We start from the raw sequence: 23,078 nt of genomic DNA on the forward strand, positions 1-23,078 counted from the left end.
TTTATACAGAAAGAAAAGCCAAACACGCTTTTTTTGTCTGATTTATTGTAAATTAAGTAACTTTTTCTTTGTTTTCCCTCTTCTCCACAAAGTCTGAGTGTAAAGATACAGTATGGAGCATTCAAAAGCTAATCATGGTTTGTCGGGAAAAGAAGGTTCAAACTGGACAGGCGTCCAACAAAAAAATGCGTATGCTAGACTGGTCCAGCAGCACCACAGTGGACGCTTTACATTCTACTTGAACTATATAGCTCAGAAACTGCAGCTGGAAGAAGCCAGCCATGGGGACATGGTCTGTGACAAAGACTCTACCGTAGAAGGCCTTCAAGGAGGTTCTGGTAGAAATGTTGTTTATTCTAATGCAGTGTTATCTGAGAGAAGTAGTGTCCCAAGATTTGAAAAGGGATTTGCTGGAGGAGACGCCAATAGGAAAAGTGAATCAGAGATGCATCGTCTTGGCACACTTGGCAATGAAGATGCAGATTTTGACCCAAAGGAGAAGGCGCCTACTCAAAGTAAACCTAGTTTACTCAGCGCAAAGCTTCAGTCTTCCAAAAGCAATTGTGACTTTGAGAGAAAGGAATCCCAGACTGAGAAGCAGACTCCAAAGTCTCAGACTTGTTTGATTGAAGGTATGGCTTCAGTGCAATCCCCCCAACCCCTCACTTGTGATCCGATCTGACCACCTGATGGTAGGGTCTTCCTTGTTGTGGCTGAGATGAGTAATGTAATGTGATTATGTAGCTGCAGACTTGTTTTTGTGATTCAAAGCTTTTCTCCGACTTGAAAGTATTTAATAGTTGACCAAGGTAAAGTTTTTCTGTTTCTACGCTTTATGTGCCTTTTAGATATGTGGCTTTTTATCCTCCTGATAGTTGTAATATCAAGTTGAGTGGTTTTCTGTAAACTGAAATCTGTCCCGTGGCCGCTGTTTACTGCAAGCAGATGTCCTTTGTCCTCTAGTTACATGTTTTTAACCCTTTTCCTAAGTATCACATGCTGGGTTGTCATTCATGCAGGCTCAGGAGTGGAGCCCGCATCTTTCCCCGCTGGAAGCAGTTTTGTTCAGACTTTATCGGCCTCTAACAGCTGTTGGTGGAGGTGAGCTCTGATCCCTTTTGATAACCTATTAAATGCCACTGTTAATCTGACAGCGGAATTTACAGTGCACAGCCTGCTCTTGGCTATCCACCTACCCCCCTCTCCCTGCAACCAGATTGTGGGATGCCCATGGGTTGCCATGACAGCCAGATATCTGCTGAAGACCCCAGTGCCTGTCATGACAATGCTGTATGGACAACCAGCCTTTGGCTGGACTTCAGAGGAGACCATGCTTTATACTGCAGCTTCCAAGCTCCCTAATGAGACTGCAAAGTGCAGGGAAGTTCTAAGTTTTTTTTTTTTCTCCCTTTAAAAATAAACTAGTGATATCACTGTGTACGTGAAAGTCTGACCTATCAAAATATAAAACGAATTGAACACCATAAAGAGAAAAAAACTGATATGTCAGAATTGCAGTTTTGTGACTGCTACAAAATCTCAAGAAAATGCAATAAGAAGCGATCAAAACGCCAAATCTATCCCAAAATGGTATCAGTGAAAGCGTTAACTCTCCACTCAATAGTCATAATACAGCTCCATCGACCAAAAAATTAAAACATTACAGGTCTTGGAAAATGGTGACAGAAGCAAAAAAGTTTTCTATTAATTTCAAACAAACAATTTTTTTCCTCCACTAAAGAAAGGAAAATCCTATTCCAGTTTGGTATTGCCCCGTCTTGCGACAGTTATATTGCCAGATTTTTTATTTTTTAACTGGATGATGAATGCCTTAAAAGCAAAAACAAATAGCAAAATTGTGCAGGTTTTTATTTGCAATTTTACAGTCTATTGCAATTTTTTTCCCGTTTACTGGTACATCGCAAGGTAACACTTATCATTGAAAAGTAAAACTTGTCCAGCAAACAACAAGCCCTTGCATGGTTGTGGGGGTGGTGAGGGGAATAAAAACAAATGGTCATGTCTGAATTGGGTTAAAACGTATAAAATGCCAGAAAAGAATGCAGTACCAAACAGGCAGTTACAGGAGATGTGAGATTTTTGCAAAGTAACTCAATTTTTTGGAATAATTGACATAAATAGGTGGTATATTGTCAGTATTTTGTCTTGCTTATTGGTGGCCCCATGGGTCCAGGCTGTGGGTGGGACATGTGGCCCAATGGGTCCAGGCTGTGGGCGGCCCGTGGGTCCAGTAAGCAGATTTATACATTGTGGGATTACATTTGAGGCATTGGTACCATGTATCAGTGGTGCATGCTTTGGGTTTGTGCGCCCACTTGTTGAATACATGCCACACAGAGTGGCACATGTGCATTATGTGTAATACATTGTAAATTGTGAGGAATAAAATGTTCCCTCTTGTGTTTCTCCAGTCACCTTCCACGACAGCAGTATTAAAGGATGTCTCACCGCCCTAATAGGGGACAGGAAACAGAGGTTAAATACCCCTCCCCTTCCTGCAACCACCAGTGTTTTTCCTGTCCCCTATGGGGCATGAAGAGGTTCGCTGATAGTGCTGCCGTGGCTGGTGATCATGAGCGCTGTTGCCTTCATGTGCTGGGCAGTCGAGGTCGGGGGTTCCGCTCTCCTCCTCCTGTAACTGCTCCCATCTCCATGTTTAGCCGCGTGACTTATGACCCGCCCTTCCTGCGCCTCCTCGTGGAGTAAAGCAGGGTGGTGAAGTGCATCGGGGTCCTTCTGTAGCTCCCCGGCTCTCTCCTCACCCCTCGCTGCTGCCGGAGGCCGCGCCCGAACGTCCGGTTTCGTCTCCATGCGCTTGGGCACACGCGCGCGCCGGCCGGCATCCTGAGGCAGCCATGACGGGCGTTGCTGACATCACCCCCTACGGACCCTAGGGAGGAGCACTAAACTCGCTGGCGATCTCGATACCTATATATTCCTGGTCAGTGGGAAGCCTCCAGGTAAGGCCTATCTATGTCCCTCTGTGACTGGTGACTGACTGACCTTTTGGACGGAGACAAACCCCCTGCACTCTGCTTCTGCAGAGCCCAGCGTTCACCCTCCTACTGTAAGTAGTGGATGAGGTCCCTTGCTGTCCAGTTAATTATGAAGTGACTTAGTCCATCTTTCTCTCTTGTTTTAGGGAGACAAGGTCCCTGCCCCCTAGAAAGGATAAGATGCCCAGCCGCAAGTGTGGTGCATGTGTGTCCTGCACTTATAAGAAAAAGCTCTGCCAACCATGCACGGATGAAGTGCTGCGTAGTGAACAGCCCTCTCTTCTGGACAGCATCAGAATCCTCATCAGACAAGGGGTTTAGTCCTCTATGGTGGCCCTGTCTCGGGCCTCGACACCGCATCCGCCTCCTCCTAAGAAAAGGAAGATGACTCCTATTGATTCTGACTCAGGCGAAATCCATACCTCGGGTTCAGAGGACATTTGGGAGAATGAGGGTTCTACTTCCACCCCCAAATCTGATAACAACTCTCTTCTCTTCCGAAGATATGGAAGAGCTAATTTCTCTGACGCCCATGACGGCACCACGGAGAGAGGGGATCCGCCCACCAAGGACAGGAAACCTACAGATAAAAAGGCGGTACCTCTCTCCTGCATCAGTTGGTTTCCTGTCCTTGATGGGAGACCTACAGATTCACCTCCGTGGTGTCGTCAAGAGAGATTCTTCGTGGTCAATGCCGGGGCCAATCAGCTCGATTCAGGCAGCGGGGGCCCCCCTGCCTCGGCTGGTGTGGTGACCCGAAGCGCCACCGCTGGGGCTGGCAGGCCTTTAGGGTGCGCGGAGAGAGGTGGCTGGACCATGGCCACCTCTCTAGGTAAGACTCACCGGCAGCAGCATGATCCAAGGGGAGTCCCTCTGTGGATAAGGAGCCTACATCCTGCTCCTCCGGCGTAAGACTGCGGGCTGTAGCTCCCGGGGGTTCCGGGAAGCCAGCAACAGGGTACGGTGATGCGCGCCATCTTGGATTCCGCTGCGCAGAAGGGGTCTCTGCGCACGCGCGGCTGGCTGTGGCACCGCTCGTGCCGGGATTCCCGTCGGCGCGCGGGCAGAAGGGCCGCGCGGGCAGAAGGGCCGCGCAGGCGCGCGGAATACAGCGCTGTGCTGCCGCGCTAGCGGTGGCACGCTACACGCGGCGATCGGCGCAGGCGCGAGATTCTGCGCGATCTTGCCGGAACTGCGCATGCGCGGGGAAGGGAAAAAAAAAATGGCGCCTTCCACGACTACTTAATGAGCACACACATGGGGGCAAGCGCTTCCTATGGAATCCGACCAGCGTTCACCGGCAATGAGAGACGTCGAGCAGGCATCTCCCCTGTCCAGGGCATCTCCACCGGCGCCGCCACAGCAGCAGCAGCAGAGGCAGCGTCCCCAGAAAGGGCACCAGGATACCAGTAAAGGACGTTCTGGATCACTGCGCAGCAAGGACTCCAGCACAGCATCCGGCCCTAAGGATAGACCGACATTGGATCACTCCCAACCGGTATTTATGGGTCCATAAGGTGGTAAGTGATCTACGTGAATGTTAGTGAGGGCCTATTTTTTGTGCTTCCTTACTATAGGGGAAGAAATGCGCAGGCAAGTCTAAGCATAAGATTTGTGCTCTGTGTAGGGAAGATCTTCCATCTTCGTGGGAAAAGAGGCTTTGCAGTGTGTGTATCCAACAGACAGTGTCAGAGGGCCTCCCCGGGTTCGCAGCGGACCTTAAAAACCTGATCAAGGTTCAGGTAGAAGAGACCTTCAAGTCCCTTAAAGGAGGAAAAAAGCGGAGGAAGACCAAGCACAGATCCCCGTCTCCTGAGTCCGGTGATTCAGGGGAGGATATGGATTCAGACTCCTCCACCTCTTCTTCCTCCTCGGCATCATCATCATCATCCTCGACCTCCTCTGGGAGGCGTAGTTGCTTTCCCTTAGAGGAAACAGTCTGGTTAAGGCTGTCAGAAGCACTGTGGGGTTGGCAGACTCTCACCCCAAAAAATCTGTCCAGGACATAATGTTTGGGGGGCTCGACCAAAAAAAGAGAAGGGCCTTCCCCCTTAATGAAAAAATCCAGACTTTAATTAAGAAAGAATGGAAAAAACCCGTAAGAAAGACACTACTCACACCAAAAAGGAAATACCCATTCGATGATCAATCTTGCTCCTTTTGGGATAAAGCACCTAAGCTAGATGTGGCCATCGCTAAGGCATCCAAGAAATATGCCCTCCCATTCGAAGACATGGGGGTCTTGAAAGACCCTATGGACAAAAAGGCAGATGCCTTCCTCCGAGGCTCATGGGAGGCAGCTGGTGGAGGCCTTAAACCAGCAGTCGCGGCAGCATGTACATCCCGCTCCCTGATGATATGGATTAGACCAGTTAGAAAGCCAACTCAAAAACAAATCATCTCGTGACTCTATTCTAAATACCTTACCAGTTATGCGTGGAGCAGCTGCCTTCTTAGCAGATGCTTCAGCCGACTCAATCAAATTGTCAGCAAGAGCGGCGTTTTTTTCTAATGCCGCTAGACGAGCCCTTTGGCTTAAATGTTGGCCGGGAGATCTCCAAACAAAGTCTAGATTATGCACCATCCCCTGTGAAGGGGAATTCCTATTCGGGCCCACTCTAGATGATATCTTGGAGAAAGCTGGGGATAAAAAGAAATCCTTTCCCGCCCTGAGTTTCCCTTCATACAGGAGGCCCTTTCGGAGCAAGAGGTTCTTCCGAAGGAAACCGGGGAAAAATCAAGATAAATGGGAAGATAAGCGAAATAAGACCAAGGGGTTCATATTCAATAGGAACCCCAACGACAACAAAAAGCCTGCCCAATGAAGGCTTGCCCCAGGTGGGGGGAAGGTTGTCCCTCTTCCTCTCGGCCTGGGAAAAAATTACCAGCAGTCCTTCGGTGTTGAGTATAATAAAGTCAGGACTGAAGCTGAGGTTCCAAAAAACCCCTCGCCCCTTCTTTATGACAACATCGCTAAGGTCTTCGGAGGAAGAACAGCTAGCGTTGGAAAGAGAAGTCATGGGACTAGTAAACAAGGGGGTTCTTACGGAAGTTCCCCTTCAAGAAAGAGGACAAGGATTTTACTCTCCTCTGTTCTTGAGAAAGAAACCGGACGGTTCTTTCAGGACAATTATAAATCTGAGAAATCTGAACAAATTTCTGGAGATTCAGTCCTTCAAAATGGAAACAATAAAAACCTCAATAAAAATGTTGTTCCCATCGTGTTTCATGGTAGTCCTGGATCTAAAGGACGCCTATTATCACGTCCCCATCCACAAAGATCACCAAAAATACCTCAGGATAGGTATCTACATTGGGGGGGTGTTATGCCACTTTCAGTTTCTAGCCCTTCCCTTCGGCCTGGCTATAGCGCCACGAATCTTCACAAAATTAGTGGCGGAGGTAATGGCTCACCTGAGGGAGCAAGATACCCTGATAGTGCCATACCTCGACGATTTTTTGATAATCGGTTCCTCTCCGCAACATTGCGAGGAACAGTTAAAGACAATCAGACATTCACTAGAAAATCTGGGCTGGTTAGTGAACTTAAAAAAATCCAGGTTATCACCATGTCAAATCCAGGAGTACCTGGGTCTTACGCTGGACTCTTTAAAACAAGAATGCCGTCTCCCAGAGGGGAAAATTCGGAACATCATAAATCTAGTATCCAAAAGGCGAGACACCCCCTACATAACTCTCCGTCAAGCTATGTCGCTCCTGGGGTCCATGGCGGCCTGCATCCCGGCAGTCCAATGGGCTCAGCTACACTCAAGGGAGCTTCAATGGCAAATCTTGTCAGAAGAAGTCTCTAAAAGGAAATTTAGAAGGTCGGCTCAACTTGTCTCCAAGCACAATTCAGTCTCTGAATTGGTGGACATCGCTAGACAATCTTTCTCAAGGAATCCCATGGGTAACCCCAGTCTCACAGATAGTGACAACGGATGCGAGTCCCAGCGGGTGGGGTGCACACCTGAACGACCTGTTAGCCCAGGGAGCCTGGCCACCTCATCTGATGAGGGTGTCCTCCAATATGAAGGAACTGCTGGCGGTCAAGTATGCACTATTAGAGTTCCTGGGTCCCCTTCAGTCTCACCATGTCAGAGTAATGTCGGACAACAAGGTGGTGATAGCGTACCTAAATCACCAGGGAGGTACCCACTCTGAGTCTGATGGAGATAACCAAATCGATATTCTACATAGCCGAAACCAACCTCCAATCACTATCAGGCCTTCATATAAAAGGGGTGGACAACTACAGGGCAGATTATCTAAGTCGCTCTCGCTTGAAACAGGGAGAATGGGAACTGAATCAGTCAGTGTTCTCTCAGATCTCAGGAAAATGGGGCAAACCAAATATAGACCTTTTCGCAAACCATCTAAACAAAAAAGTGAACTCCTTTTGCTCAATAACACCTTGGGGGAACCCGGTATCTCTAGATGCGTTCCTGATTCCCTGGAACCAGCCACTAGCGTATGCCTTTCCCCCTGTGGCTCTGATTCCAGCAGTGCTGAGGAAGATCCGGGAGGACGGGGCCCACATAATCTTAATAGCCCCGTTCTGGCCAAAGAGGCCTTGGTTTTCCTGGATAATGAGAATGTCCATCTCCGATCCATGGGTACTGCCGGATCTCCCGAACCTCCTCTCCCAAGGCCCAGTTCATCATCCACGGGTGGAGAGTTTGCACTTGACAGCTTGGCATTTGAAAGGGAGTTACTAGAAAACAGGGGGTTTTCTCCGGGGCTGGTATCTACACTGCTCAAAAGTAGGAAGCCTGTTACAACCAAGCAGTACGGGAAAGTATGGAAAAAATTTCTTTCATCTTCAGGTGTCAAAATGGGGGAAGGTGTCCCCCTTAAAGCCATACTTGAGTTTCTGCAGAAAGGGTTAGAACTGGGTCTGGCCACAAATACCCTAAAAGTACATGTAGCGGCTCTAGGAGCCTTATTCAACTATGATTTAGCAGGGAATCGGTGGGTTGCCAGATTCATCAGAGCAGCCGGTAGATCAAGACCTCTACCTGTGAAGGTTACCCCTAAGTGGGATCTAAATTTAGTGCTTAAAGCATTATCTAAACCTCCCTTTGAACCCTTAGCGGAAGCTCCTATCAAAATCTTATCCCTTAAAACTTCCTTGCTCGTGGCACTCACTTCCGCACGTAGAGTCAGTGATATCCAGGCCCTATCCGCTAACCCCCCTTTCACACAAATCCTTGATGATAGGGTCATCCTAAAAATTGACCCAGCATATCTCCCAAAGGTGGCATCCCGTTTCCATAGGACGCAAGAAATATCTCTGCCCTCCTTCTGTCCTAATCCCAAAAACAAAGAGGAAGAGGCATTACATACATTAGATGTGAGGAGATGCCTGATGCATTACATAGAAGCCACTAGGGAGAGTAGGGAGGATACCTCTCTCTTTGTGTGTTTCCAGGGTCCCCGGAAGGGGAAGAAAGCATCTAAGGGCACCCTGGCAAGATGGATTACAGAAGCCATCAGCCTGTCATACTCAGCGAGTGGCGTACCCGTTCCGGGAAATATCAAGGCACACTCAACAAGAGCAGTGGCAACCTCTTGGGCGGAGAAGGCCGGAGCTTCTATCGAGCAGATATGTAAAGCTGCTACCTGGTCTTCACCGTCCACTTTCTATAGGCACTATAGATTGGACCTTTCCTCTTCTTCGGACCTTACTTTTGGTAAAAGGGTTCTGGAAGCGGTGGTCCCTCCCTAATGTACAAATCTCTGCAATTCTCTCCGTGGTGCCGTCATGGGCGTCAGAGAAAATAGTAGTTACTCACCGATAACGGTGTTTCTCTGAGCCCATGACGGCACCCGTACATTCCCTCCCTTTCACTTCTTGGGTGTGCACAGAAATATAGTGCCTTATGTTAATAGTGTAAATAATCACGCGGCATCTCAACTAAGTAATGTTAAAATAATAATAATAAAGTCTCCGTTCATAGTCTCCCATCGTTCTCTAGTAAACAACTGATGCAGGAGAGAGGTACCGCCTTTTTATCTGTAAGTTTCCTGTCCTTGGTGGGCGGATCCCCTCTCTCCGTGGTGCCGTCATGGGTTCAGAGAAACACCGTTATCGGTGAGTAACTACTATTTTCCATGGTGAGGGGCACCATGGGGGTGGAGGTAGCGAGCCACTCCATTCAGGATGATATGTTTGGGGGGTTAAAGCCTAGTACCCCGAAGGGGTTCCCTATACATGAACATATTGAAAATCTTGTCCTTCCTGAGTGGGGCCTACCTGAGAAAGGTTTGAGTGTCCCATCAGAATTAAAGAATCGTTTCCCTCTTGATGGGGACTGTTCTTTATGAGAAATGCCTAAAGTGGATGTACAGGTGTCCAGGGTAACCCAAAAAACGGCTCTACCCTTCCAGGATTCCTCTCGGCTCAAAGATCCTATGGATCGAAAAATTGAGAGCTTACTAAGGAAATCCTGGGACACATCTACTAATCTACTGAAAACAAATGTGGCCTCAACATGTGTTGCCAGATCCCTATTTCTCTGGTTACGTACCTTAGAAAATCACCTTTCTCATGGGACATCAAGGGAAGAGATTCTAAACTCCCTACCACTTCAGAAGGCAACAGGGTTCCTTGCGGATGCTTCCGCTGAATCTCTACAGGTAGCCGCTATGTCTGCAGTTCTCTCCAATTCCGCTAGGAGAGCTCTATGGCTTAAATCCTGGGGAGATGACATAATTTCTAAGTCCAAACTGTGTGCTATTCCCTTTCAGGGACATTATATGTTCGGGCCAGCTCTCAATGACCTCTTAGACAAGGCTACAGACAAAAATAAAGCTCTTCCAGAGCGGAGAAGCTCTAGGAAACGCTTTTTTCGTCCCTCCCGTGAGCAAGTACCCCAGAGAGATTATAGGGGTAAGGGTAAAATGGGTCGGTGGAGCTACCCCAAAGGGGGTAAAGCCAGGAATATCCTTGTCCCCCAATCCCAGCAGACCCCTGAGAAACAATGACTGCTCTCCGGTCGGGGGCCAACTCTCAGGTTTTCTCTCCCAATGGCAGGCCATCACCACAAATCAGTGGGTCCTGCGTACCATACAGGAAGGCCTAAGGTTAGAATTCGAGAGTCCTCCTCCTCACCGTTTAACAATTACCTCCCTACAGTCTCCACACCTTCGGGAATCCCTAAATGCAGATATTCTCAGTCTGCTTCCGGCAGGAGTAATCTTCCAGGTACCTCATCAGGAAATGGGAGAGGGTCACTATTCTCACCTATTTTTGGTAAAAAAAAAGCCCTCTGGGAAACACCGGGTTATCATAAACCTGAATCCCCTAAATCAGGTGATCAAATATCGAAGATTCAAAATGGAATCAATCAGATCAGCAATCCCGCTGATTGGTCAGGACTGGGTAATGGCTACGTTAGATCTGAGGGACGCATACTATCATGTGTCGATACATCCCGACCACAGGAAGTTCCTCAGATTTGCAGTGGCCCAAAACCATCGAGTCAGCAACTATCAATTCAGTGTCCTTCCATTCGGAGTCTCGTCAGCTCCACGGGTCTTTACCAAGATCATGTCAGAAGCAGTGATCTTCATCCGACAACAAGCGATCTGTATCATCCCGTACCTAGACGATTTTCTTATTGTCGCTCCATCCATTCCTAGTCTGAATCGGTGTGACGAAGGTCCTGAGATCACTAGGGGTGGATTCCGAACTTGGAGGAAAAAATTCCTAGGAGTTTTTCTGGACTCGAGGAAAAGAATGTCCTTCTTACCCAGGGACCGTCAAGTCGATCTCGTCCACAGGATCTCCAGGTCCAGGAGTCAGAGGACTCCGACCTTAACCCCTTCCCGACATGTGACGGAATAGTACGTCACATGTCGGGACCCCCGCTTTGATGTGCGCTCCGGCGGTGAGCGCACATCAAAGTCGCGACATGTCAGCTGTTTTTTACAGCTGACATGTGCGCGCAATAGCGGCGGGTGAAATCGCGATCACCCGCCGCTATTAACTAGTTAAATGCCGCTGTCAAACTCAGACAGCGGCATTTAACTACCGCATCCGGCCGTGCGGCCGGATATGAGCGCATCGCCGACCCCCGTCACATGATCGGAGGTCGGCGATGCTTGTACATTGTAACCATAGAGGTCCTGGAGACCTCTATGGTTACTGATCGCCGGTGGCTGTGAGCGCCCCCCTGTGGTCGGCGCTCACAGCACACCTGCATTTTAGCTATATAACAGCGATCTGATGATCGCTGTTATGTAGCAGAGCCGATCGGGCTGAGCCTGCTTCTAGCCACCCATGGAGGCTATAGAAGCATGGTAAAAGTTAAAAAAAAAAGTTAAAAAAAATGTGAAAAAAATAAAAAAAATATAAAAGTTTAAATCACCCCCCTTTCGCCCCAATCAAAATAAATCAATAAAAAAAAAACCCAACCTACACATAATTGGTATCGCCGCGTTCAGAATCGCCCGATCTATCAATAAAAAAAAAGCATTAACCTGATCGCTAAACGGCGTAATGAAAAAAAAAATCGAAACGCCAGATTTACGTTTTTTTGGTCGCCACGACATTGCATTAAAATGCAATAACGGGCGATCAAAAGAACGTATCTGCACCAAAATGCTATCATTAAAAATGCCAGCTCGGCACGCAAAAAATAAGCCCTCACCCGACCCCAGATCACGAAAAATGGAGACGCTACGGGTATCGGAAAATGGCGCAATTTTATTTATTTATTTTTTTGCAAAGTTTGGAATTTTTTTTCACCACTTAGGTAAAAAAGAACCTAGTCATGTTAGGTGTCTATGAACTCGTACTGACCTGTAGAATCATAATGGCAGGTCAGTTTTAGCATTTAGTGAACCTAGCAAAATAGGCAAGCAAAAAACAAGTGTGGGATTGCACTTTTTTTGCAATTTCACTGCACTTGGAATTTTTTTCCCGTTTTCTAGTACACGACATGGTAAAACCAATGATGTCGTTCAAAAGTACAACTCGTCCCGCAAAAAATATGCCCTCACATGGCCAAATTGACAGAAAAATAAAAAAGTTATGGCTCTGGGAAGGAGGGGAGCGAAAAACGAAAACGGAAAAACGGAAAAAGCTCCGGGGGTGAAGGGGTTAAGAGACTCTATGTCAATCCTGGGTTCATTGACGTCTTGCATCCAAGCAGTCTCCTGGGCCCTGGCCCACACAAGAGGCCTTCAGTCCCACATCCTAATGCATTCAAAAGGATGCCAGAATGCATTAACCAGGAGGATTTTTCTTCCCACTCACTTAAAATCCTCCCTCATAGTGGCTGAACTCCCAGAACCTTCAAATAGGAGTCAGCTGGGACCAAATTCCTCTGAAGGTGTTCACAACAGATGCAAGCCAGAGAGGTTGGGGCGCCATGGTAGAAGGTTCCCACTTCCAGGGGTTGTGGCCCCCAAACATCAGGTCCAGCTCCTCAATTCTGAGGGAATTAAAAGCTGTGGAGGAGGCGCTAAAAGCCGCATCTATCCTCATCCAAGGTCACCATGTACGTGTAATGTCCCACAACACGACTACAGTGGCCTACTTCCGACACCAGGGAGGGACGAAATACACCAGCCTGAAGTTAACCGCTGCAAGGATTTTTTTCCTGGGCAGAAAAACACCACCTGTCCATCACGGCAGTGCACATAAAGGGATCAGACAATGCCCAGGTGGACTTCCTCAGCAGGAGAGATTTCATCCTGGAGAATGGTCTCTAAACCAAGAGGTATTCCTATCCCTGGTCCGGAGATGGGGGAAGTCCGGAGATGGGGGAAGTCCCAACGTGGATCTGTTTGCCAACAGTCAGAACACGAAATCGAGTACTTTCTTCTACCTCAACCCCTCAAGCGAAGCACAGGGACTGGATGCGTTCTCCCATCCTTGGAAGTTTGCTCTGGCATATGCCTTCCTGCCGATTCCTATGTTACCAAGAACGCTACAAAAGATCCGGGCAGACCGAGTCACAAGGATTCTGGTAGCTCCGATGTGGCCAGGAAGAAGCTGGTACGGCACATTAACAGACATGTCTCTGGAAGGCCCAATACTTCTACATCTCAGATAGTCGACCTTCTTCAGCAGGGTCCCCTGCTACACCCAGACTTACACAGACTGAAACTGGCGGACTGGTTACTGAGGCCAAGATACTGAGAGCCAGAGGTCTCTCAGATGACGTAATTCAAACCCTACAAAAAATTAGGAAACCAATAACGAACGCCATCTATGGCAAGGTTTGGAAATAATTTTCATCCTGGTGTTTCCCAAACAAACCCGATCCATTCCATCCCAATATTGCACAAATCTTGCAATTTCTCCGGAAGGGACTGGAGTTGGGGCTCTCGCCTAGCACCCTAAAGGTTCAGGTGTTGGCACTCTGTTCTTTTTTTTGATCAGGATATAGCAGGCCACCGTTGGGTTAGATGTTTCATGTCATCTGCAACTAGGATTCGCCCTAGGCTCCATGTCCAAACCCCTCCTTGGGATTTGAGCCTTGTCCTAAATAGTCTGACAGGGGACCCCTTTTAACCCTTATCAGCCATCAGCTTAAAAATCCTGACCCTCAAGTTTTCCTAGTAACAATCACTACCGCTAGGCGTATAGGGGAGCTACAGGCCTTGTCAGTACAGGAGCCATACTTAACCATAACCATGGATAGCATAATCCTTAAGCTAGACCCTTCCTTTATGCCTAAGGTGGTCTCGGACTTCCACAGAAGTCAGGATATTGTTCTACCCTCATTCTGTCCAAATCCCTCTAATCCAAAGGAAGAAGCCTTTCACACTCTTGATGTCAGCAGATTGGTCCTCTTCTATCTCCAGCAAAAGGAAGGTTGGAGGATAGACGAAAGCCTATTCGTTCAGTTCTCAGGACAGAATAAAGGCAAAACAGCAGCTAAAAGTACGATCGCTAACTGGATCAAACAGGCCATTTGCCTTGCATATTGATCCCGTAAGCTTGCATCCACGGCATCGCTGAAAGCTCACTCCACCCGTTCAGTCTCGACTTCCTGGGCAGAGGAAGGGAACGCATCATCTGAGCAGATATGCAGAGCCGCCACCTGGTCGTCAGTCCATACATTCACCAGGCATTACAGGCTAAATTTCAATAGGGTTCTATCGTTTGGCAGATGTGTTCTGCAGGCAGTTGTCCCTCCCTAAAGAAATTAGCTGTAGGTATCACTCCGATACTGCTGTCGTGGAAGGTGACTGGAGAAAATAGAATTAGACTTACCGGTAATTCGGTTTCTAGGAACCTTCTACGACAGCACTAATTTCCCTCCCTATCTGATACTCTTATTGGATGATTCCTGCACTTAAGTGGTTACTATACATGCTAGTGTCCAGAAAAAACACTGGTGGTTGCAGGAAGGGGAGGGGTATTTAACCTCTTTGTTTCCTGTCCCCTATTAAGGCAGGGAGACATCCTCCGAAACTGCTGTCGTGGAAGGTTCCTAGAAACCGAATTACCGGTAAGTCTAATTCTATTTTTTTGGCATTGTCATAATGGGGTGCCCATGCAATCTTTGTGCACAGGAATCATGCGCTGCCGGTCAGTGTCTGTCCTTAGTGTTGCGCACAAGGAGACTTTGTAGTGTAAAATGCAGTAACTGAAAAAAGATGAACAAATGCTGCAGTCGGTGTAATGGTCCTTTTGCTGTTAGAAGTCGTGTCTCGTTGCCCAACGCTTCAGAGAAAATACAACAGTTTATCAAGCTTTTTTGGGGTGGTCTTAACCATTGGACCAAAGTGCCCAGGTATATGGAAAACCCTAAACTCTGTCCATAGTGGCACACTATAAAAACAGGCAAACACTTATAAAACCAGTTGCGACTTGTATTGTTCAAGATTATTGTACCTGTTTTTAATGTGTACCCCTCCTCACATGTAAAGCGCCATGGAATAAATGGCGCTATAATAATAAATAATAATAAAACTGGCTAAACTAAAAAATGAATTGGGTGCAAACAAAAAAGGCACAAAACGCCAAACTCCACAATAACCAGTTGCACATGCGGTAATGATTTCTGCCCATGTGCCTATAAGGGACTTCAAAATTCCCTTTAGTTTTCAATCACATTTTGGCCATATGTCTGAAAGTTATCAGAAGTTTCGTGGAGCAAGAATTGTCTTCCTGTTACAGTAAGTTATTCTGATTTCAGAAAATTTTATTGTATGATAAAAGTATAAATCTCCAGTATCATTTTCTCATGGTTTCCCAGCTCTTTGCTTCCAGTCATATTTCAAAATGTACAATTCCTGTATGTAGTCCTGTAATTCCTGAATTTCACCATATCAGGCTTAAATTACTACTCATATTTAGTAAGTAAGGAGCAAGGAATGTACCGTATGTTTATGGTCATCAACAGAATTGCCAGCTATCCAGAAATTCCTGTCCGTAAAAAAGGAGTGCACAGATCGAGACTGTAGTCATCCTAATATTAAATGAATGCAGCAAAGTTTTTATTTATATTGGATGAAATGCCATAGGGTGGGCTGCAGCTGGTGAGATAGGCACTGAACCGTTGCTGACACGACTGCAGCTTGTGTGAGTGACCCTGCATCGCTGCTGACCCAGCTGCAGCTTGTGTGACCCCGCACCGCTGCTGACGAGACTGTAGCTTGTGTGTGAGACCCTGCACCGCTTCTGACGCGACTGCAGCTTGTTACCCTGCACCATTGCTGACATGACTGCAACTTGAGTGACCTGCACCGCTGCTGACGCAACTGCAGCTTGTGTGAGTAACCCTGCACCGCTTCTGACGCGACTGCAGCTTGTTACCCTGCACCGCTGCTGACGCAACTGCAGCTTGTGTGAGTAACCCTGCACCGCTGCTGACGCGACTGCAGCTTGTGTGAGTAACCCTGCACCCGCTGCTGGTGCGACAACAGCTTGTGACCCTGCACCGCTGCTGATGCGACTGTAGCTTGAGTGACCCTGCACCGCTGCTGATGCGACTGTAGCTTGAGTGACCCTGCACCGCTGCTGACACGCTTGCAGCATGTGTGAGTAACCCTGTACTTCTGCTGACACGACTGCAGCTTTAGTGACTCTGCACCGCTGCTGATGCGACTGCAGCTTGTTATTGACCCTGCACCGCCGCTGACGTGACTGCAGCTTGAGTGACCCTGCACCACTGCTGATGCGACTGCAGCTTGAGTGACCCTGCACTGAGAAAAAAAATCGGAGGTCGAGTGTCTTCGTACATTGCCCAAGCCAGCTATAATAGAAGGTAGGGCTATCACTTTGTGGGATCCTGTATTAAATACTGGGTAGTCCCTCATGTACATGTACAGTGGGTACAGAAAGTTTTCAGACCCCTTTAAATTTTTCACGGTTTCATTGCAACCATTTGGTGACTTCAAAAAAAGTTTTTTTTTCTCATTAATGTACACTCTGCACCCCATCTTGACTGAAAAAAAAAATGTACTAATGTTTGCATATTTATTAATAAAGAAAACTGAAATATCACATGATCATAAGTATTCAGACCCTTTGCTCAGACACTCATATTTAAGTCACGTGCTGTCCATTTCCTTGTGATCCTCCTTGAGATGGTTCTACTCCTTCATTGGAGTCCAGCTGTGTTTAATTAAACTGATAGGACTTGATTTGGAAAGGCACACCTGTCTATATAAGACCTCACAGTGCATGTCAGACCAAATGAGAATCATGAGGTCAAAGGAACTGGCCAAGGAGCTCAGAGACAGAATTGTTGCAAAGCACAGATCTGGCCAAGGTTACAACAGAATTTCTTCAGTACTCAAGGTTCTTAAGAGCACAGTGGCCTCCATAATCCTTAAATGAATGAAGTTTGGGACCACCAGAAGTCTTCCTAGACCTGGCTGTCCAGCCAAACTGAGCAATCATGGGAGAAGAGCCTTGGTGAGAGAACTAAAGAACCCCAATATCACTGTGGCTGAGCTTCAGAGATGCAGTAGGGAGATGGGAGAAAGTTCCACAAAGTCAACTATCACTGCAGCCCTCCTCCAGTCTGACCTTTATGGCAAAGTGGCCTGACGGAATAGGTAGGACTCCCAGACTATATATTTATAGTTGTCTAAGGTCCACTTCCGTCTGTTTCTCTGTCACGGAAATCGCGCGTCGCTGATTGTACGGCTCCAACCAATCAGCGACAGATGCAGTCCGGCCGCAAATTGGCGCGGGATTTGAACCACGCTTCGCTAATAGGTCATGCCCGGCCAGCCGAATCCTGTGTATTCATTGCATTATTCTGAAATCTTCATAAATAAACTACATACTTATTCTAGATTACCCGATGCGTTTGAATTGGGCCACCATCTAGTGAGAAATAAGCTTCTCTGGTCTGAGACGAAAATAGTGATGGTGATAATTCTAAGCGGTATGTGTGGAGAAAACCAGGCAATGCTCATCACCTGCTCATCACCTGCCCAATTCAATCCCACACAGCTAAAATAACAAAGGAGTGGCTTCAGAACAACTGTGACCATTGTGGACTGGCCCAGCCAGAGCCCCGACCTAAACCCAATTGAGCACCTGTGGAGAGACCTGAAAATGCCTGTCCACCAGCGTTCACCTTCCAACTTCACGGAACTGGAGAGGATCTGCAAGGAAGAATGGTAGAGGATCCCCAAATCCAGGTGTGAAAAACTTGTTGCATCATTCCCAAGGAGACTCATGGCTGTACTAGCTCAAAAGGGTGCTTCTACTCAATACTGAACAAAGGGTCTGAATGCTGATGACCGTGTGATTTCAGTTTTTCTTTAATAAATTTGCAAAAATTACATCATGCTCCTTTTAGGAATAGGCACCAAAATTAGATGTAGCAATCGCCAAGGCATCCAAAAAGTTTGCCCTCCTGTTTGCGGATATGGGAGTCATAAAAGACCCCATGGACAAGAAGGCAGATGCTTTCCTGAAGGGCTCATGGGAGGCAGCCGGGAGTGGACTAAAGTCAGCAGTAGCTGCCACTTGTACATCCTGCTCCCTAATGGTCTGGTTGGATCAACTGGAATCTCAGCTTAAGGGGAAAACTTCTAGAGACATTATATTAAATACTTAACCAGTAATAAGGGGGGCTGCTGCCTTTCTGGCGGACGCATCGGCTGACTCAGTCAGGCTAGCCGCCAGATCAGCATCTTTTTCTAATTCGGCCAGATGAGCCCTTTGGCTTAAATGTTGGCCGGGAGATCTCCAGACTAAATCAAAGCTATGTGCCATCCCCTGTTAAGGAGAGTTCCTGTTTTTAAGAAAAAGCACTTCCCTATCCTCTCTAACCCATCCTACAAGTGGCCCTTTCGGAGTAAGAGGTTTATCCAAAGAAAGCCACCAAGAACCCAAGATAGATGGGAAGACAAAAGGAACAAGAGCAAGGGGTTTATGTTCAGCAAAGGCCCACCTGATAATAAAAAAAAATAAATAAAAAAAGCCCCTCCCAATGAAGTTATTCCCCACTGGACTAGATAATATCAGGCCTAAAGCTCAATTACCCCCCCCCCCCCCCCCCTCAACCATCATTTCTAATGATGCCCTGGAGATCCTCAGGGGAGGAACAACTGGCTTTAGAGCAAGAGATTATGGGACTGTTGGGGAAGGGAGTTCTTCAGAAGGTTCCTCTCCAAGAAAGAGAAGGATTTTACTCCACCCTTTTTCCTCAGGAGGAAACCGGATGGTTCCTTCAGGACAATTAAGAATTTAAAGCGACTAAACAAATGCCTAAGAGTGCAGTCATCCAAAATGAAGACAATAAAGACGTCAGTAAAAATGTTGTTCCCACTCTGTTTTATGACTGTGCTAGACGTAAGGGATGCATATTATCACGTCCCCATTCAGAGACTATCAAAAATTTCTCAGGGTGGCAGTCCCAATCAGGGGGGGTAATAAAGCATTATCACTTTGCAGCTCTTCCTTTGGGACTGACCATAGCACCTCAAGTATTCACCAAACTAGTGGCAGAGGTAATGGCTCATCTAAGAGAACATGACACCCTAATTGTTCCATATCAAGATGACTTCCTGATAATCGGCAACTCCCCCCCCCCCCCCCCGAACATTGCAAAACCCAGTTAGAGAAGGCCATGCGTTCTTTAACCCCTTCATGACCTTGCCCTTTTCCGTTTTTGCGTTCTCTTTTTTCGCTCCCCTCCTTCCCAGAGGGCTTCTTTTTTGTGGGACAAGTTGTACTTTTCAGCGACATCATTGGTTTTAGTATGTCGTGTACTAGAAAACAGGGAAAGAATTCAAAGTGCGGTGAAATTGCAAAAAAAAAGTGCAATCCCATACTTGTATTTTGTTTGGCTTTTTTTGCTAGGTTCACTAAATGCTAATACTGACCTGCCATTTTCTCCAAGTCATTACGAGTTCATAGACACCAAACATGTCTAGGTTACTTTTTATCTAAGTGGTAAAAAACTATTCCAAACTTTGCTAAAAAAAAATAAAAAAAAATAGCGCAACTTTCCAATACCCGTAGCGTCTCCATTTTTTGTGATCTGGGGTCAGTTGAGAGCTTATTTTTTGTGTGCCAAGCTGACGTTTTTAATGATACCATTTTGGTGCAGATACATTCTTTTGATCACCCGTTTTTACATTTTACTGCAATGTCGCGGCGACCAAAAAAACGTAATTCTGGCGTTTAAATTTTTTTTTCTCTCTAGGCTGTTTAGCGATCAGGTTAATCCTTTTTTTGATAGATCGGGCGATTCTGAACGCGGCGATACCAAGTATCTGTAGGTCTGATTTTTTTTTTTTTTTGAACGGGGCGAAAGGGGGGTGATTTAAATTTTATATACTTTTATATTTTTTTTTAACTTTTTCATATTTTTTAAAACTTTTTATTTTTTATTTTTACTTTTGCCATGCTTCAATAGCCTCCATGGGAGGCTAGAAGCTGGCATAGCCTGATCGGCTCTGCTACATAGCCGCGATCATCAGATGAATTTCAGGCTTGCTACTAGCACAGACCACAGGGTGGCGCTCACAGCAAGCCCCCATCAGCAACCATAGAGGTCTCAAGGAGACCTCTGGTTGCTATGCTGAACCATCGCTGACTCCCGATCATGTGACGGGGGTCGGCGATGCGCTCATTTCTGGCCACGTGGCCGGAAGCGCCGGTTAAATGCCGCTGTCTGCATTTGACAGCGGCATGTTAATAGCGGCGGGTGAATTGCGATTTCAAAACAGCTGACATGTCCCGGCTTTGAGGTGGGCTCAGTGCCGGAGCCCACATCAAAGCAGGGGATCCTACCTCTGCAGTAATAGTACGGCGGAGGTCGGTAAGGGGTTAACCAACTTAGGCTGTCTTTTGAATCTGGCAAAGTCCAAAATAGTATCAAGCCAGGTACAGGAATATCTGGGCATCATACTAGATTCGATCAATCAGGAGTGTCGTCTACCCTTGGCGAAGGTCCAGAGGATGGTGGGATTGGTATCTCGAGTGAGGGATCTCCCCTCCATATCTTTGCGGGAGGCAGTGTCCCTCCTGGGGTCCATGACAGTGTGCATCCCGGCGGTTCAGTGGGCTCAGATACACACCAGGAAATGGCAATGGGAGGTTTTGTCAGTGGAAATTTTTCTAAGAGGATATTTAGAAGGTCAGTTTAGTATATTGTCGAAGACCGCACTCTTGCTGCAATGGTGGATGATGACAGACAATTTAACCTGGGATTTCCCGTGGGTGGTTCCAGTCTCCAAAGTTGTAACTATGGAAGCAAGCCCCAAGGGTTGGGGGCTCACCTGAGCGACCTCTTAGCACAGGGGGTCAGGACAGATGACCCAAAAACAGCATCTTCCAATATGAAAGAACTACTGGTGGTGAAATTTGCACTCAGAGTTCCTGAACACCCTTCACTCACATCATGTCAGGGTATTCTCAGACAACCGGTTCGTGGTAGCATACTTAAATTACCCTATCCCGGTAACAAGATCCATCTTTCAAGTAGCCGAGGACAACCTGGGGTCATTGACGACTCTTCATATAAAGGGGGTGGACAATTACAGGGCATATTTCCTGAGTCGGTCTCGTCTGAGACAGGGGGAGTGGGAATTAAGCCAGGCAGTGTTCCATCAGATCACAGAAAGATGGGGGGTACCGGACATAGATCTGTTCGCTAACAATCGGAAACGGAAGGTAGATGCCTTCTGCTCTGTAACTACCTCGGGGAACCCTGTCACGTTGGATGCATTCCCGATTCCATGGACCTATCGAATAGCATACGCCTTTCCCCCAATCGCACTAATCCCGGCTGTTCTGAGAAAAATACGGGAAGACAGAGCTCGTGTAGTCTTAATAGCCCCCTTCTGGCCAAATACAATATGGTTTTCATGGGTGAGGAGGATGTCCATTTCCGACCCTTGGGTACTCCCGGATCTTCCAGACCTCTTCTCCCAGGAACCAGTAGTACACCCACATGTAGCAAGGTTACATATGACAGCCTGGAATTTGAAAGGGGGCTACTAAGGGATAAAGGGTTTTCACAAAGCCTTGTCTCAACCTTATTAAAGCAGGAAACCGATAACCACCAAACAGTACTGTAAAATCTGGAAAAAATTCCTCTCAGCGTCCGGCTCTAAAGTAGATGAGGGGTTCCACTTAGAGCCATATTAGAGTTCCTGCAGAAGGGCTTGGAAGAATGCCTGGCTACAAGTACCCTAAAGGTTTAGGTCATTGCCTTAGGGGCTCTATTCAATTATGATTTAGTAGGGAATCGATGGATTTCCAGATTCATTAGAGGCAGAAAGGTCTAGACCCCTTCCCTCCCGGAGTGCTCCACAGTGGGATTTAAATTTAGTCCTTACGGCCCTAACTAAAGGTACCTTCACACGAAACGACTTTGTAACGATATCGCTAGCGATCCGTGACGTTGCAGCGTCCTCGCTAGCGATATCGTTTAGTTTGACACGCAGCAGCGATCAGGATCCTGCTGTGATGTCGCTGGTCGCTGAATAAAGTCCAGAACTTTATTTGGTCGTCCGATCGCCGTGTATCGTTGTGTTTGAAAGCAAAAGCAACGATACCAGCGATGTTTTACACTGGTAACCAGGGTAAACATCGGGTTACCAAGCGCAGGGCCGCGCTTAGTAACCCGATGTTTACCCTGGTTACCAGCGTAAAAGTAAAAAAACAAACCGTACATGCTCACCTGCGCGTCCCCCAGCGTCTGCTTCCTGACACTGACTGAGCGCCGGCCCTAAAGTGAAAGTGAAAGCACAGCGGTGACGTCACCGCTGTGCTGTTAGGGCCGGAGCTCAGTCAGTGTCAGGAAGCAGACGCTGGGGGACGCGCAGGTGAGTATGTAGTGTTTGTTTTTTTTACTTTTACGCTGGTAACCAGGGTAAACATCGGGTTACTAAGCGCGGCCCTGCGCTTAGCAACCCGATGTTTACCCTGGTTACCCGGGGACCTCGGCATCGTTGGTCGCTGGAGAGCGGTCTGTGTGACAGCTCTCCAGCGATCAAACAGCGACGCTGCAGCGATCAGCATCGTTGTCGCTATCGCTGCAGCGTCGCTTCGTGTGAAGGTACCTTTAGCCTCCCTTCGAAGCCCTGGCAGAAGCTCCCTTGAGAATTCTGTCCCTCAAAACATCTCTGCTGGTAGCTCTCACTTCAGCGTGCAGGATCAGTGATATTCAGGCATTGTCGGCTAATCCCCTTTTCACACAGATCATGTATGATAGAGTTGTTCTCAAAATGGACCCAGCCTACCTTCCAAAAGTACCTTCTCGGTTCCACAGATCACAGGAGATTTCCCTTCCTTCCTTTTGTCCCAATCCCAAAAATAAGGAAAAAAAAAATCTTGCATACGGTAGACGTCAGAAGATGCCTGATCCATTACCTAGAGGCCACTAGGGAGTGTATGAAGGATAGATCTTTGTGTGTTTTCAGGGTTCTCGGAAGGGGAAAAAAAGCTTCTAAAAGCACATTAGGAAGATGGATCAGAGACACCATCAAGCTGTCATATACCTCTCATGGGGTGTCTTGTTATGAACTGGTGGCCTAGGAGCAGCATGGACGAGCTCTGGAGTAGGTGGCCTCTATACTGACCGCAGACCCTGAACTTAACACATCAACTAGAAGTAGCCGTGC

The 23,078-nt window shown here is 47.3% G+C and overlaps 1 protein-coding gene across 3 annotated transcripts in view; it reads left to right on the forward strand.

The window, feature by feature from the left end:
• DIS3L2 (DIS3 like 3'-5' exoribonuclease 2) overlaps positions 1–23,078 on the forward strand; it is a 445,122-nt gene that overhangs the window by 4,304 nt on the left and 417,740 nt on the right. For 2 of the 3 annotated variants that reach the window (XM_077290196.1, XM_077290197.1), the window contains exon 2: positions 93–632. The exons of the other annotated variant lie outside the window; for it this stretch is intronic. In XM_077290196.1, coding sequence (XP_077146311.1) covers positions 113–632 — 520 coding nt within the window. In that variant the 5' untranslated portion in view covers positions 93–112. The remainder of the gene's footprint in view (positions 1–92; positions 633–23,078) is intronic. 3 annotated transcript variants of the gene reach the window in all.

This window comes from Ranitomeya variabilis, chromosome 2 (genome assembly GCF_051348905.1).
Source record: "Ranitomeya variabilis isolate aRanVar5 chromosome 2, aRanVar5.hap1, whole genome shotgun sequence".
NCBI lineage: Eukaryota > Metazoa > Chordata > Amphibia > Anura > Dendrobatidae > Ranitomeya > Ranitomeya variabilis.